The 16366-nt window shown below is 43.4% G+C and overlaps 1 protein-coding gene across 2 annotated transcripts in view; it reads left to right on the top strand.

The window, feature by feature from the left end:
• Nucleotides 1-16366, top strand: part of LDLRAP1 (low density lipoprotein receptor adaptor protein 1) — a 224299-nt gene that overhangs the window by 195240 nt on the left and 12693 nt on the right. Inside the window, exon 8 of one of the 2 annotated variants that reach the window (XM_085647810.1) lies at nucleotides 2384-2418. The exons of the other annotated variant lie outside the window; for it this stretch is intronic. Coding sequence (XP_085503936.1) covers nucleotides 2384-2418 — 35 coding nt within the window. The remainder of the gene's footprint in view (nucleotides 1-2383; nucleotides 2419-16366) is intronic. 2 annotated transcript variants of the gene reach the window in all.

Raw genomic sequence — 16366 nt, 5'->3', positions numbered from 1 at the left:
CTGTACATGCCAAGAACAGATGCATACTGGGTAAGTAGAGTTTTCCTTTGTCCATATCTTTCCAGGCTGGTGTCTGCTGCACTAAACAGCACATCTAGAAAGTGGGGAAAAGTATTAAAGCATAGTAACTTGCACTGGAAGAGTACCCTTCCTATACACTATGGTGCAATGGCCTGTCGGTTGGCACAAGGCAGCCTAAAGTGCACTAGCATGGGGGAGAGAGCAACAGTGCCTTATCTTGGTAGATCTGGTGTTCTGTTCTTTGTTTCCTGTAACGCAGCAACTTTGGTTACTGCACTTTCTCAAGACCAAGCCCAATATTGCCTACTAATGTGGATGAGTGGTTAGTCCTACACTTTGTAGCCCTCATAGTCTTCATTTCCTATACTTTTATTTCCACACCTGTATGGTTCATTCTCTGTATTGTGTGTGCATGCGCAATGTAAAGCACTCTCGCAACCTCAATTTGGATGATTAGCTCTGAAAGATTAAATGAGATGTGGGGGGGTCTAAGGAGAAATGAGGGCTCCATAGGATGGTGGCGATGAGTAAATGCATTGAGGTCATTGGTGGGGGCAGCGAAGATTGTGATTCTGGGCACCACCAGCAATACAGCTGGGTCTGGTGAGTGGCACAGTGAGTGATTTGCTCAAACTGTTAGGTCAAGGAGAACCAAGACTGCAGACCCAACTGCTCGTTTCATGGGCTGTGATATTCCCACCACTCTGATAAATAGAGAAGGAAGAGAGTGCCCAATAGCGCACAAATTGGCCGGGGCGGGAAGTAGGGGGGGGGGGGGGGGGGGAGTCTGCATTGAAAACGGTGCCTTCTGGTTTTCAACTTCCTATAGACCACAGCAAGGATGGTTGATTGGATGGCCAAGGAATTGCCCTTCACAGGAAATGCCACTATGTTGGGGGGGGGGGGGGGGGCCTGTCAGATTTTAATGCAGTTTTGATTACAGAATATGTAAGTTTAGTTTCATAGCTAAGACATACTCTTCATAAATATGCTCCCCAAATAAGCAAGGAATGGTGATAGGCCTGATTGGTTCATTGAGAGCGGGTTTGTCAGATGCCATGGGTCTGATCCGTTTGTTTAAAAAAAAAAAAAAAAAAAAATAGGACATAAGTAGCAGACTTGGCTTATTTATTGTGAAAAGCAAATGTTAAAGCAAATAGTCCTTTAAGCGTGGATTATGATTGCACTGGGTTAAAACTTTACGGCAGATGTTTTTTTAAGTTCTTTTTTTTTTTTTTTTTTTCACATGTAAATTGACCTATTACTGTACTAGGCAAGGGTTTCGGTGGCGATTCCCCTCTGACAACCCTGGAGGTAGCCGATTTTGCACAGTGCTTATTAACTTCTCATTTAAGCAGTTGTATGTTTTGCACAGTTATCTTCTGCATATTTGCAGTTTTATGCTGGTAGGCCTGATGGCTGCCTTGTGGAAACATCTTATCAGTGATGTAGGATTGAGCAGAATATAGTGGCAAGCCAGTGAACTAAGATATTGGCTTTGTGTGTTCCTTAGGAAAAGATGTCCAAAACCACGGGTCTAAATTGTTTGTTGTAAAAGGTTACGACAAAGGCAGTGGGGCTGATGGATTTATTGTGAGCAATAGAAAGTATAGCACATGGGATTGTGAAGATAGGCTGTTATTAAACTAGGTTAAAGGCTACATACAAGTCCCTTCTTACTTGCAATCTTCTCCTAGAATATCATTTTAGGCAAGGGTTTTGGTGTTAGGAGAATTTCAATCTCTTGGGTTTGTCCCAGAAGGTAACACTGATAAGCCTTGTTAAGTCTTCCCAAATGGGTTGCATTTTAGTAATTCTGGGAGTGTATGCCTAACTGTTGCTGTCTGAAATAACGTTCTCTAATGAAACTATAATGCCAATAGCAGTTTTTGTTGGTTTATTAGAAAGTTATTTCAGGCACCATATATTTAATGTGTTTTATTATGATTGCAACAAAGGCAGTAGGCAGAATTCTGTAAAAGTGTGTATGTATGGGACACTCAAAGGGTGGATTATGTGTTGATTCAATAGAATAGCTACCATAAAATTTGAACCTGCTGCTTAGAGCAAATAATCTACAGCTTTGAAAATAATTTGGATGTTTGCACTTGCATGCCGTTCCAAACTTGGTCTTGGTGCTGCCCCTGTTCAAAATGTTGATGCTGCCGATGGTGGTAGTAGTATGTGCAGGTGTACCTACATTGCTTCAAGATGTAAACCGTATTAACGAGAAGTAACGCTTGCCATACTGATTGCGTTTCCTGTCCGCATTGCATGCATATGCTGAAGGGTGTGGTTTTTTGTGAAATTGATAGGTTCTTTTATATGTATAGCAGGCTAAAACTTTTTTTGTTTTCTCTAGGAATTGGATGATGGTCTTGATGAAGCGTTTTCAAGGTAATGTTATGAAATGAGTGCTTTTGTACAGCTCCTTATGTTACAGTAGATTTAGTAAATGTTTGTACACAATTTTGATTTGTGTGCCTAGCAGACCTGTAAGAATGAGTTTATACTGAGAAATGACTAAGGCAATTGGCAGCTTTCTTTAAATTGTGCATGGTTGCAACTGGCAGTTTGCCTCATCTGAGCACTTTCGTGCATTGACTTGGAAACCAGCCTAGTGTTTTTTCCTTCTCTTCCTTGCTCTGGTTATGCATGCCTGATCCTGTGTAACATTTCTGCATCTTTTTAGCAAACTTTCTCAAGGCTTGCCATCTGTAGCTTCTTTAGGAAGGTGGCAAAGCATATTGTTGACCGTCTCAGTGGATTTATATCAACTTTTTCCATTGTTTTGTTTTCTCGTTACAGCCTTGCCCATACTGCTCACATTTTACACAAGGTTGTTTTATTCCTTGATAACAATCTTGTCACTGATTGGAGGCACCAATGTCCTTTGTAAGAACTTTCTCCAGATAAGGGATCAACTTCTCAAAATACTTTTGTTAGCCCCCTGAGACTTTTGTGGCTTGGTCAGTCCGAATGTTCATTCTGGACGCTAGCATTTATATTCAGAGGAGCTGTAGTCCACCTTGCGTCCATGCAGAATGTTATGACTAGGTGCCACTCTGCATTGTTTGTGAATCATTTAGTGTTATCAAGGAATAATGGTGTATTACCTGACCACCAGGCTCAAGTTTAGCAGTTTATAATGTTCACAAGGACTACTGGATGGCTTTGTCTTAACATAATTGATATGCATTTTTATATTGCATATTTCTGTCTTTATATTTCTTTTGTTTGACTTTAACTGGACTAAACATAGGAGCACAACTGCTGCAACACTGGGCACAGATTACAAGGAAGAACAATTAAATTTCTAGTTCAGACACATCCAGTGGCAACAAGGGATTCTCATGAAGCGCAATATAATCTTTATCACTAATGCGGCAAGTCAGATGTGCACCTCATGGATCATACTCCTGAACCACTGCAACCAAGTTATTTATCATACATCCCCCCCCAAACTAATTATCTCCTCTCTGCTTTTGGACTCTTCTGATCATTTTCAGGCATCTTTCGTTTGTTGATGCCCAGTCCATCAACCTTCCCATAACCAATATCCAACACTAGCGGAAGCAGGGCGCCACTCTGGAGAGGGTCTCATCAACTACTAGTCGCAGATTTTTCTCCTTTTGAATATTCCCTAGTTGTCAGAAGGATTGCAGAAAAGTTGCCAGAACCAGTCTGTGTTGCCAAAGGTATCACTTCGCTGTTCTGCACTGATGCGATTCCTCTCTGCAAATAACGTGCCAAGCCTATGTGGGCACCACTCCTGCTCACTAATGTGGGTTCCTTTTTTTCCCCTTGTCTCTCAATGTCTCTCAGACTGCTGTTTGCTGAAATCTTGTGAAGGTGGGAAATTTGCAATGTGTGAGGGATGTCCTCTCCGAAGACAGGTTTTAAGCCCATCGGGGACTGTCGCAAACCGATGTCTGTCAGATCTCCACCAGGTTTCCTGTGGTGTCTGTCGAGCCATGACTCCAAGACCTGCGGTGATACTAGCAATGAACCAAAAGGCCTTCAAGGAACGTTGGGTCAAACTTTGTCACCAAGCGCAAAAAGATGCAGCGCTGGGACCACTAAATGTTCCACTCCCAGGTTTATTCCAAAGTCGATAAAGATACACTTGTAGCTCAGCTATGCTTTGGCTTTTTGGATCCTTACTGACTCACACCAACATGCCTTTGGGCCCAACTTAGCCAAAAGGCCTACCTGTCGTTTTGCGTTTTGCATTCTGCACCAGCTGGATCTGAGCTGATTCTGCCCTCTGCTCCAGTACTGACACTGGCTCTGGTGTCTGTACCTACTCCAGGCATAGGTACACCAACTTCACAGCCCGAAGATTTGCCATGATTTTCTGATGCAGACTCCATGCCGGTCTGAATTTGAACGATTTCTCATCCAAATTCGACTGAGGTTTCTGCACCTTCCTTACCAGAAGGCAGACAACACTCCTTGTATTCTTTAAACAGACTTTGAATTCCCTCATCCCTTTCCTATTACCACTTGGTAAAAGGACTTGCTGAACGCTTCATCAGTCTGCCCTGTTCTCTCCTCCTGGCCATAACTTTTTATCCAATGACATGCTTATGTGTAGGGCTTCCGAAGTCCTTTATCTCCACCTCCCCACCATAGAGTTCAAAACAAACCTTCTGATGGAAGTCCTGGAGTTTGTCCAGACTGATTCTGAGCCTATCCTACCTTTTAGTGATTCCTTGACAGACGCCCTACTAGGGGCATTGGCTAAGCCATGTACTGACCCTCTTGTTAACTGCAATATTGCCAGCTACCATCTGACTTCTCCAGGTGACCAGGCTTGTTTGTCACAGCACCCTTCTGAGAGTTTTGTAGTGCAGGCATCCACCAGCCAGACTAAACTCAACAATTTCCTTACCGCTCCCACCGATAAGGATTTTAAGCGAGGCGATACCTTCAGAAAACCCCTTTTAATTGGCCAGTTTCGGCCTGTGGTCAATTGGCACCTCCTGTTTGCTGGACCTCTATAATCGTACCCTCTGGAACTCAGTGGGGCAAGTTCCGTCAGTAGTTCCTGAAAACCTTCACCCTATTGTCATAGGCCATTCAGGACCGTATTGAATCTGCCAAGTTCACAATTTGTTGTGGCGTGTCCACCGATTGCCTGGTGGGCTGTTGGCACCAGTGTTGTCATTCGTCTAAGAACCCAAATGATCATAGCCATGCATGGTAACTATGTCCAGTCCTCTCTGATGGACATGCCGTAGGATGGGGCTCGCTTATTAGGGGACAAGGCTGATTCTTCACTTCAGTGTTTCGAGGAGAGTAGGGCTACCATTTGCACTGTGCGTTTCTACCCAGGCTTGCCAGCAACAACTTCAATGTTGCTTTCGTGGCTTCGGACGAGGCATTCCTTACTTCCAGCATGTAGATCTCTAGCAGGGAACCTAGCTGTTTTGCGGGATAAACCATGTCTACCACCTTGGCAGCAAAGGTCAGCGTGTCACTCAGTCCACCCGAATTATTCCCTCTCCCCCCCCCCCCCCCCCAAATCAGGACAGTCTGATTAAAGCAGACAATGTTTGCCTCCAAGTTGATCAGGACTAGTTTCTGCCAGCAAATGAGGCTCCCCTAACCGAAAAGACTTGGTGGTTTCCTTTGTCTTGACTTATCTTGCAGCAAGAATTGTTGCAATTGAGGATTGACTTCAGTATGATGGGTAGTGGATGTGTAAATCGCATGCTTAGTTGGTACACTTGAAGGTTAACTGCCTAATGGTCCAGTATGAGACGAAACTAGGTTGCTTGTATAAAGAGATCCACCAGGTTCTCAACCTTTTACCTTCCTAAGACTTGGATGTAGCAGTCCTTCTAAATAAATTGGAGGATGTGAGTAGACGCTAAAAGTAGAATAATTATTGATTCTGTCCGTGGTGTGTAGTGGTTAGTGCATCCAATGTTGATAAACCATGTCTTTAAAGGGTGGATAATGTAATAAAAATGGAATAGGGTGGGGAAAATCCTTCACGATTTGCATCTACTCTGCACCTAGTTGCAAGCCCAGTGAACCTTGTATAATAGCTGAGGTTTTTCATCATGCGTTGAATTTGGGTGCTGCAGTCTTCTTGCACTTTTTTGTGCTGTTTTGTTTTCAGGGAACTGTGGGTACAGGAATGCAAGATTGACTGCTATCCTCTATCAATCTGTATAGGGCCAAAAACGCAACACTTTTTGGCCTTTTGCAATCATTGAGCAATTAAACCTGGGGTTAACCACCAGGGTGATTGTGAATGATTATATATTGTAAGAATTTTTGCCTTGAGCGTTAGAACCAACAAATATTTTCCTATGCATAGTTCTCGAGTGTTAAAACTGGATGTGAGACGATATCCCATTTATTTATAAAGTTTTATATAGCGTGAACATGATCCCGAGGGATATCGGAGCTCTTTACAATTGTGGGGAAAGCAAGGTAACAGTTGTAGAACCAGTGTCAACTAGGAACCAGACAAACGCATATCAAAATAGAACTCCCAGGAAAAGAACGATTCAAAGTACACTGGGTCGGCAAAATAAGAAAATAACTGGTCCATGTCGAGATGGAATAGCATCCAGCGCCGGGTTTAAAGGTGTAAGTCCAATGCATTAGAGCAGATGATCCAACAACCTATTAAGGTAAGAACTTGTTAGTAAGGAATCTTTACTTCCAATTTGAAGGTAACCTTGTGCTGGGAGAGTTCCAGATCTTTGGAGCCGGAGAAGGCTTGGTGGCATGTTATTTTCCCAGGATTGTCATTTGGACTACAGGATACATTGCCAAGTGTAATAACCACGAGCTCAAAATTGCCATCTTTATACAGACTAATAATCGGTTGCGCTACATGCAGTGATCTTTCGTGTTTCTTGCTACCAGTGTATCCTGCTCTACAGTTTAATATATACTTAATGAATGCTTTGTAAAACTACCACCTTGCGAGTATTGTATGAATCTTCAGTTGTACTGATGTCCTTATCTCTACTTTAGATTTTTGGCAGTTTTTTGGTCAAGTGGTCCATTTTGAGATTATCAATTGCTTTAGCTCTGGTTGAATAAGCCAATTTATGTCTGCCATAAGACAAAGCATTAACAGGTAGTTGGGTCATAGAAACAAACCGTGTGGTGGTCCTTCAGTGCTGATGAAGTAATCAGCTGGTGCATATCTCAGAATATTGGTACCATATTTGTCATCTGAATTGCAACCAAAGTGCCTGTGATTAATGGCAGTGTTAGTCACTACTGCGTGAATTGGGTCCTATGGTAAGTGGAGTGCCGCAATGGCAGTAGCCTTGTAAATCTTTTGATAGACTAGGGAGAGGAGTGGGGCAGTGCTCAGAGGAGCTGGTGAGGAGAGTGATCTATCAAATTACAAAAACCCTACATGGACAGATAGGCAATGATGTTTGTGATAGTGGAAAGCTAAAGGATTCTAATCTGTGGCATCTACCCATTTAAGCACCATCTCGGCTCGAACATTGAGAGCATACGGAAATCTTTTGTTTGCCACCCTTGTGGCTTGGATATTGCAAGTACCAGAGTAGGCTCAACCTGGAACCCATGGCATGCATCATTCATTTGATGCCCTCCTTCTGGATTTCCGGGTTGTTCCTCTTGGGCAACCAGATTTTGTGGAAGGGGCATATACAGTACTCCCCCCCCCCCCCCCCCCCCCTTCATTGTATCATTGTAATACTATTTTTGTAAAGGATCCCGAAAGACCCAAAAATATTGATTGTTACTGAACAGCATAGTCAATTTGGTACTTTTGTATTAACCCTTTTGGAAAACTAAGTTGAGTATTAAAATGGGTTGTCTTGGTCCAGATGGGCTATAAAGCCGGTTTTAATACCATGGAAATGTAATGGCCTGAAGCCTTGTTCCCAAGGAAGCTCTTGGAAAGAATGCAAGCCAACTTTAACTGCTAAGTTAATTACAGATGGCATACGCTGAAGTGAACTGCTTTGATCTAAATTAGCTGCAAATGGAAGCGACTTTCATTGCTCTATTAAATTTAGTTAATTAGCGTTATGCTGTCTCAGCGGGTAAGATCAATTAAGCAGCATGCGTTTGCTCAGACAAAATTAAAGTAGAAAAAAGCATGAACCTTGGTTGCGTCCTATACCATATTTGCTTTTTTTCCTTTTATGTAGTTTAATATTGCCCAGGTATGGCCCTTGTGCTTTAGAGCACTTTATGATAGAGCACATTGAGTAGAGAGGTCACTTCTTTTGTTATAATTCAAATGGAGAATATGCCGACTAAGAATTGCTGCATTGTGTAAAGATTGTAAAAATCATGTTCAATTTGTATGTGGTCAGATTTGGCTGATTATTCGCAGGGGGTGCTGTTTTCCACTGAAGTTAGTCACACAATAAGTCTCCAATCTGGACATCAAAGCAGGTGATCTTCTGGTTGATAGACCCCTAGTTAAATAGCAGAAGTTAATTAAGCTCCTGGTGGGTAAAAGGGGGCTTGTCTCAGTAACTTAGTCTACAAATATCCAGGAACAGGGGATGAATCCTTGTGCTTGCCGGGGGGGTTAATTTCTTCCCTTAACTGTAGAGAATGCGAATGGATAATCTTGCGACTTTAGAGGACACACTATAGAATGGAATTTCAGTGCTTTGTTGTACTAGTGTCTTGTGACCCGCCTCAAGGACCTTTTCAATGAAGATTTGTCACATTGCTGTATTGTGCTCATATTTTTTGTGGAAACTGTCAGGCATTTAGTTTTTGCTTTTTTTTTTATAATGTATAGATACTAACAGGCTTGGGAGTACTTGGCTTGGAGATTAGTCACAAGATTGAACAGCAAGCTTGTCAGTTCAGCAACACTGTTTATCCTCTGGATGAAATCCTCCACGTTCAATATTGAAATGTTCAGTTACTGATTTCATTTGGGAAGTGCTACTGTCCTGTCAAAGCAACCCTTGGTTTGTTTTCTTTGAGGGCTTACTTGATAATTCTAATTAAGAAATATGGTTGAATTGCTCATTATGTTGACTACTGTTTGGAGCAGTTACATAGCTCAAGTTGGTCAGAGTGCTAACCAAGTGCAATTAAGTAGTTTGATTATGTGTAATTTATTTGTGGCATACAGTGATCTACTTCATGCTAATTGGCATCCCGTTGTCCCTTCACTCAACTAGGATTTATTAAACTAAACAGGTGGAATGTTTTAAGTACTCTGACAAATGGAATGTCTGAGTTTGCGTGTTTTTGATTGGTATCTTGCTACAGATACCCTCCCTCCTCCTCCTCCAAGCTTTCCGTAAGGTACATTGCATTTCAGAGAATGATCTCCCCAAAGATCTTCCCACAAAGCAACATAGGAAGGCAAAATCTTGCTAAAGGAAACATTCACAGGACTGTTTGCGCTCTGTGCCATTCCCCATTGTCAGACCTCTCCTGAATTCCACCAAACAAAATTAAGCTGTAGTCCTGACTCCACCTGATCCTGCACAGGTCTAGTACCAACAGCAAGCTGTTGGTTTTAAGTGGCTCCAGTAAGTACCATGTGTGTTCCTCCCCAAGACTAAGGCAGCTCAATTCCTCCACAAGCCTTGTACCTAGGGCCGAAGGAGGCCATACCCACCAAGGTGCCCTCACCCGTTCTCTGCACTGCTTTGGTAGTTAGCTGAAATTATCTGTGGCAAAAGAAAAGGTAAAGGCCTATTCTGATGTACACTTGGCAGAGCTGCTTTCGTCACCCCCCGCCCCCCTCCTCCCGGAGCCAGAAATTGGATTAGTTGGAAGAAATATTATGGTTGTAAGGACTGATTTTAAAGTGGACAACCTCATTCTACATTTCACTTTGGATGCTGACCGGTTTTAAAATTGAAATACGTTTTGGATACCTCTCCAATGGGTTATCCCTTACCTCTTTCCTCAAGTGGTTTCTTCATTTACTATGGTATAAAAAAAAAAGCAAACTCTTAGATTTTGCCTCTGCAGAAGGCAGACTCCACTACAGGCCCCCCTCCTATTCATTTTATACATCAATGACCTATCTAAATCTCTACTGCCCCTAACTGAGGACGTCCCTAGCATCGACAGGAATAAAATCCCCGCGCTGCTTTATGCAGATGATGCTGTGCTAATGGGGCGTACCCCTAATGCCCTGAGAGCTTTGGTCAACGGTTTTGTGGAATTTATGGCAACATTAGATCTGTGTACTAATTTTAAGAAATCATTTTTAATGTCATGTGGGACTAAGAAGTATTTTAACCTTTCTATTGTATCTAACTCTACCAGATTGTCTAGCACCAGCACTTTTCCGTATCTGGGCCAGGTTTTTGCATCTAACGGTTTGTGGAATGACCACATTGCCCATTGCAATAGGAAATTTATTAATTCCATTAATACAATTCTCAGGCTACCCAAACCCAAAAACATAGAGGTAGTGCCTGCTATTGTCAAAATTTACAGACCACAATGCATTCCAACCGTTACGTACGGCGCAGAGGTATGGGGGAACACTGCCAGCTCACCTATCCAACGATAAGAGAACAGGTTGTCACAAAATATTGGGTGCCCCATTTTCCTCATCTACATATGCTTGCCACGGCGAGCTTCATTTATCCTATATAGAGGATTTTATTAAGGCACGCCCGACATTATTCTGGCTTAGGATTTGGAAAAACCCGGCTGCACAACTGCTAGGGAAATTATCCTGGATTGTTTAAAATGTGACAGAGGGCTGGTCATATCATGGTTGGCTGGAGTCCACAAAAGCTTAATTAGCCTGAATTTGGAACACCTTTTTATAAACCCTTTAGCCCACAACCCTCCAAGCATTAAAACTGTGGAAAAACTACTCTATGCATCGTATAAAGAAACTAGGCTAGCAGCTGAACGTAATAAAACCTCCGTTGCTAGATATATGCGAATAGAGCATGTATCCACAGTAATGCCTACATATCTCTTAAAACCTGTTGGCTGTTGGGAACGGGGTCTATTCTTCAGGCTAAGGACCGACACCATGAAATACTTACTGTCTTTTCCAACTGGCTATTCTCTGAACCTTGATCACACCCCCTGTCCATGTACCCACAATCTGAAACAATCAATGTTACATTTCTCATTCTTGTGTTCCTTTTATTTACCGCTCGCGAAAAAATTTCTGATTCCGTATTTTAAATCCCGATGCGTAACTGATTATAAAATAGCCTATGAGTTGATGCTTGCAATTGATAATGATGATTTATGTTTCCGAGTTGGATCCTTTTTAAAAATGGCTGTACGTTTTCGTAATTCTATGATTTCGGACTAATTTCTTCTATGTCCAATTGTAAATGTTTTTTTAACTGCACTTTTATGGATATGTTTTTATCCGAATAAAGTTCATATTGATTGACTACAAACATTTTGACAAATTTTAATTGTCTTTTAAATTTGCTAAGCCAGGGACATCTTTTTGTAGCAGTTTATGCAAGTACATGTACCTGTAAGTTCTATGGGTAGAGGCTTTAGATGTTTCGTAGGTTGTAGCACCCTATCAATCTTCCCAACCAAATTCACACTGATCTATCTCCATATGCATGATCCAAACCATTTACACTTCTTATCAAGTAGATCGCTCTTTTAATGTGTGCACGCACAGATGACGTCTGTGGAATGTCACTTAGCAGGTCTGATCTCTTGGACTCAATGTAATGACGATTGTCATATGTGACAGTCGAACTCATTTTCCATAAACGCACAACGTAGGTTTCTACGTCTTGAAAGTCACCTTCTGTCTCAAAATTTTTTTTTTAGGAACTTCAAGTTCAGTAGTCAAGTTCCAAGCTTTGTTCCAATTTTGCTCATTGTCATCACCTATGAGATTGTTCCTTGATAAGAACACTGGGTATCTCGGTCAAATTTCTTGTACAGAATATGAAGTGGGATGAAGTCTCTTCTCACCTGTTCCATACCGCATCTGTAACTGAAATCCTTGATTTATTATTACTTAGATTTGTTCCAATGTTGGCACCCAAGTACAGTGACTCCATTGGAACCATTTTGAACAGCCCACTGAACATGTGGCACAACATAAAGGTCTGCGTCCTCCAATTTACTGTTAAGATCTTCAAAAATATGGCCTGTATCTTTTTTGAATAGCTCTCTGCTGGCACCTACTCCTCATTGACAATCATTCCACTTGCATTTACTGGAAATTCCATGTTCACTGAAGCATTGGCAAGTTGAACTCTCAGTTTGTTTTTTCATGAACATAACTTATCTAGTTGCACAGGTATCTAATTATGGATGCAGGAATGGTCTATTCCACTTGTAGACAGTCGTCTGTTACCTTGAACTATCAAAGAGTGCGAGAATCAGTCAATATGTACCTTGCAAGAACTGCACACTGACTTAATCTGTAAAACAATCAACGACTTCTCCAAAGTTTGCAGGGATGACATCTTGGCCATTTGCAATTGTGACATGGTTCATAAAAACAGCAGTTTTCAGTAAGAACAGCTTTCCGAATTGAAATTCTTCAGGTGAAAGCTTTTTTTTTTTTTTTTTCTAAGCTCTTGTACTAGTTTGTGCTTCACTGGTTTGATTGCAGCATCTCCATCAAATAACGTGTTTGTTAGAGGATCTTGTGACAGTCCTCGATAAATTCACCCCTTTCCTTTGCTTCATCCATCTGTGCTCACGAAAGTTGTGTTTTGTAACCTGTTCTGCAGTGCCTAATTGGACAAAACTCTCATGAAAGTTTAGCTTTAGTGATTGTCAAACTGCTTTTTCTCTTTCAATACAAATCTTTTTTTGCTTCAGCTCTGTATATAGTTTTGATCCATGTTCCAGGGCATCTAATAGAAGTCTTTATTGTTATCCACATTGTTTGGTCAAGAATTTGTGTAGTCCCACAGGCTGTCATTTCAAAGGGATTTCCTTGCTGCTGCATGAAATGAAGGCTGTCAGAATATTTATTAAAATTACCCTTCTTCCCCCAAGTTTGTGCTGAGAAACAGTTTCATGATGGTGTTGGTTTTGAATTTGTCATCTCTCTAAAAATGTTGCAAATGGAAAGCACTTCATGGTACACTAGGTGCCATTGAGCCACATATTCGCTTTTAAGTGTCTGACCAACAGTTCGCTTGGAGCTTTTCTGTGATCTCTGGATAATCTGTTCCAGTTTCATATCTAGAGCCACAGCATTGAACCTTGCCTGTCTTTAACCACAAAAGGTCTTTGGATAAACTTTCTGCAGGGGCATGGTGTTTTCCACCTCTAGCTTCTTCACTCTTTCCAAATACCAGAAACCATATCTTGGGTAGTTTATGCAATCAAATTCGCAAAACACCGTAATCCGTGACTCCTCAGCCTTCACATACAGCTCTTAATCACCTTCATCAGCATGTACCGAGTTTTTCACTAGAGCGATCATGTGTGAAATTTCCCCAGCAGGGGTTCTAGAGGGTGCCGAGCAAGATGGCCGCACTTGCGTGAGGCTCTTGTCATTCAGTGCCGCTAATCTTTAAAATCCTGCCCATATGCCGGAATAATTCAACAAACTGGACCAGGCGTTGGAACATCTGGAGCACCACGCGGACTAATTTGAGCTCCGAGGATAGATGTTGCCCAAACAAATTAGATTGTGACTTGCAGCCCGGTGCGGGCCTAAGATGGCAGTGCTGGACCGTGCCTGATCATAGAGAGGACAACGGGAGGCCCGAGGAGATCGGCGGAAGAGAAGTGAATGCGTGGAGGGGAGGCCAGTGCCCTTGAGTCGTGGCAGAGACCCAGCGGATCACTGGGGAGGCTAGCAGGGAGGAATAGGAGAGCTGGGAGCGGCCAAACTAGGAAACAGATTGCGGCTAGCGGTGGCGCCTCACTGCAACCGCCATTAGAGAAGCCATGGTGAACCTTCACACAGACTAGCGTGTGGTGTACGTGACACACTCTGATACTTCTGACCACGGAGGCAGCACGAGTGCTTCCGCCTCCTTTCCCCCTCCCCCCCCCCCCCCCCCTGTTGAGAAGAGCATGGGTCAAGTGTACTGCGGGGCATGAAAAGACAGGAGGCCCTGACTCGCCTGAGGGCCAGAGCAGGTGCGAAGCGGACTGCCTTCAGATCCAGACTCGCAGTTGTGTGACTAGTGGGAACGGGTATGCTGCACGCTGTACAAGCGGCCCCAATAAACTGTGCAGTAAGCGGCCAGCACAATAGAGGCGGATGGAGGAGACCACGTGGGCAACACAGGCTGCGTGCACAATCTGCAACAGTGCACCGCGGCCATTATTATGGTGAGACAGGCAAAGCAGCGCAATGAGCATTCAGTCGACAGGCTAGACTACTGGGGCAGACTTAACCAGCTGTGAGATTGTGTGTGCGGGGCGATTGCCCAACTTGTTCAGAGAGAACAGACTGATGGCTTAGCCGAAGCACGATAAACTCCACGCCTGAATACTTTGCATCCATAGAATTGACGGTCGTGCGGACTGGTAAAGCGACAGGCGGAACGCAACTTAATCTACAACAGCCTAGCAGGGAGCTCAGAGTAAGAGCAGGCACTGACAGTGAATAGGTTGGGCAATCAACGGCACACAAATATAAGGGAAGAAATCGATCACGCCAGAGACTGCACAAGGCCTACAGCAACAATCAAGGACACCCAGAAATCACAGGAAATATCTGACTGCACACCCACATAATGAATGTATAAGGGACCCTCATCAAATAGCGGTTACTGGCCCTCTCCTTCAGGCCACACCAACACCCTGAAAAAAGCACGGGGAAGCAGCAAGCATGCGGAAAACTGGTGTAAAACAAACGAAACTCCACTTTGACACTCGCAAGTCCACCAGAACATACAATTGCGGAAGGGGCAGATTCAGACAGTCAGACTTCTACAGAAGACCTTAAAGTCCTCCTGCTCTCTATGAAAAACAGCCTCACCTCCATAGAGTCCTAAATGGACAATATGAGCACACATGAACAATATAATGCACAAGATTGACCAACACGCCGAATGTCTCAAAGAAGCTGAGCAGTGTTTCTGATTTGGAAGACACCTCCACTGGCCGTACGGAACAGTTACTTAATATGGAATGCCTTTTAAAAGTCATATCTGCCACAAATGAAGACCTGGAATCCAGATTGCGCGCAATATTCTACGAATCCTGGGAATCCCTGAATCCACCAATGTTGGCAGAATGGAGTAGTATGTAGAATGCCTGCTCACTACTGTGTTTGGAAAGACTGCCTTTTTGACAATGCTGGTGATAGAGAGCCCACTGATCGCTTGCCACCCGACCACCGGCGGGTGCCTCCTGCGACTGATCAGAGCCAGACTGCTCAATTATCGGGATTGCAACACCGCATTTCATTTAGCAAGGGAAAAACTCTCCTTCGAGGGCATGGCACTAGTGATCTATCCTGATTTCACTATGGCTGTTCAGGAAGCTCGAAAGAAATTCATACCCATTAAATCTCAAACAGGCCAATATCACATGCACCATGCTGTTCTCGGCACACCTTCACATCATGCACCAGGGCAAACAGCACATTTTATCACACCCACAGCAAGCGGCTGTTTTCCTAAACAACTGCCCGAAGATCGCCCCGGCACGAGGACACCTCCAGGCCATCCAGATCCACAGCTGCTCTCGGACACTGAATAAAAAGGGCAATCAATGATTATCAATTTTTCATGGCGTCCGTCACTACAAGATAGGTGTTACCTTGAGATAGTCTTTCACTACACACCGAGCCCAAAAGACACATCCACTAGCAGAGGCTACCGACAACCCTGAGTTCTTCAATATCCAATGGGGGAAAGTTTTGGATAAAGGCTCCACTCGTGTGATATGGGGCTGAGACTTCACCATAGACCAAACAATGGACCAACAGCACCCACAACCCCATCACCACATGAATGGCAAACGCCAACAGCTAGAGATAGTCACCCCACCCCGCACAGTGACACCATACCAGTCTTGGAGCTTGCCAGCGAATGCCCTACTTGATATCCCATTCCGAACGGAATTGGAGCAAGAAATAACGGAATGCTTCCCACGCAACATTGACACAGTGCCACCGTTCTCCACAGTCTGGGAGGCATTTAACGTGACCATAAGGGGACTATGCATTGCTAAAGGGGGGAGGAATTTGGACATCCAGAGCACGCTGGGGAAGATAGTGGCTGAACTTAAACAGCTAGAGGGGCAACTGCACTCTGACCCCAGCACCGACCTACAGAAAAAGCTTAAGGACAAGCTGACAGAATAACAGGAGACAGCAGAGAGTGAATGCAAATTTTTGGAGAAATACCACCGCGCCCGGCAATATGGGGAAGGGGGGGGCAACGGCCAGGGAAGGCTCTGGCTGACACGACAACCA

This window comes from Triturus cristatus, chromosome 3_2, assembly GCF_964204655.1.
Source record: "Triturus cristatus chromosome 3_2, aTriCri1.1, whole genome shotgun sequence".
Taxonomy (NCBI): Eukaryota; Metazoa; Chordata; class Amphibia; order Caudata; family Salamandridae; genus Triturus; species Triturus cristatus.
Note: the sequence above shows the minus strand (reverse complement) of the source record. Positions and strands in the feature narration are given on the sequence as shown.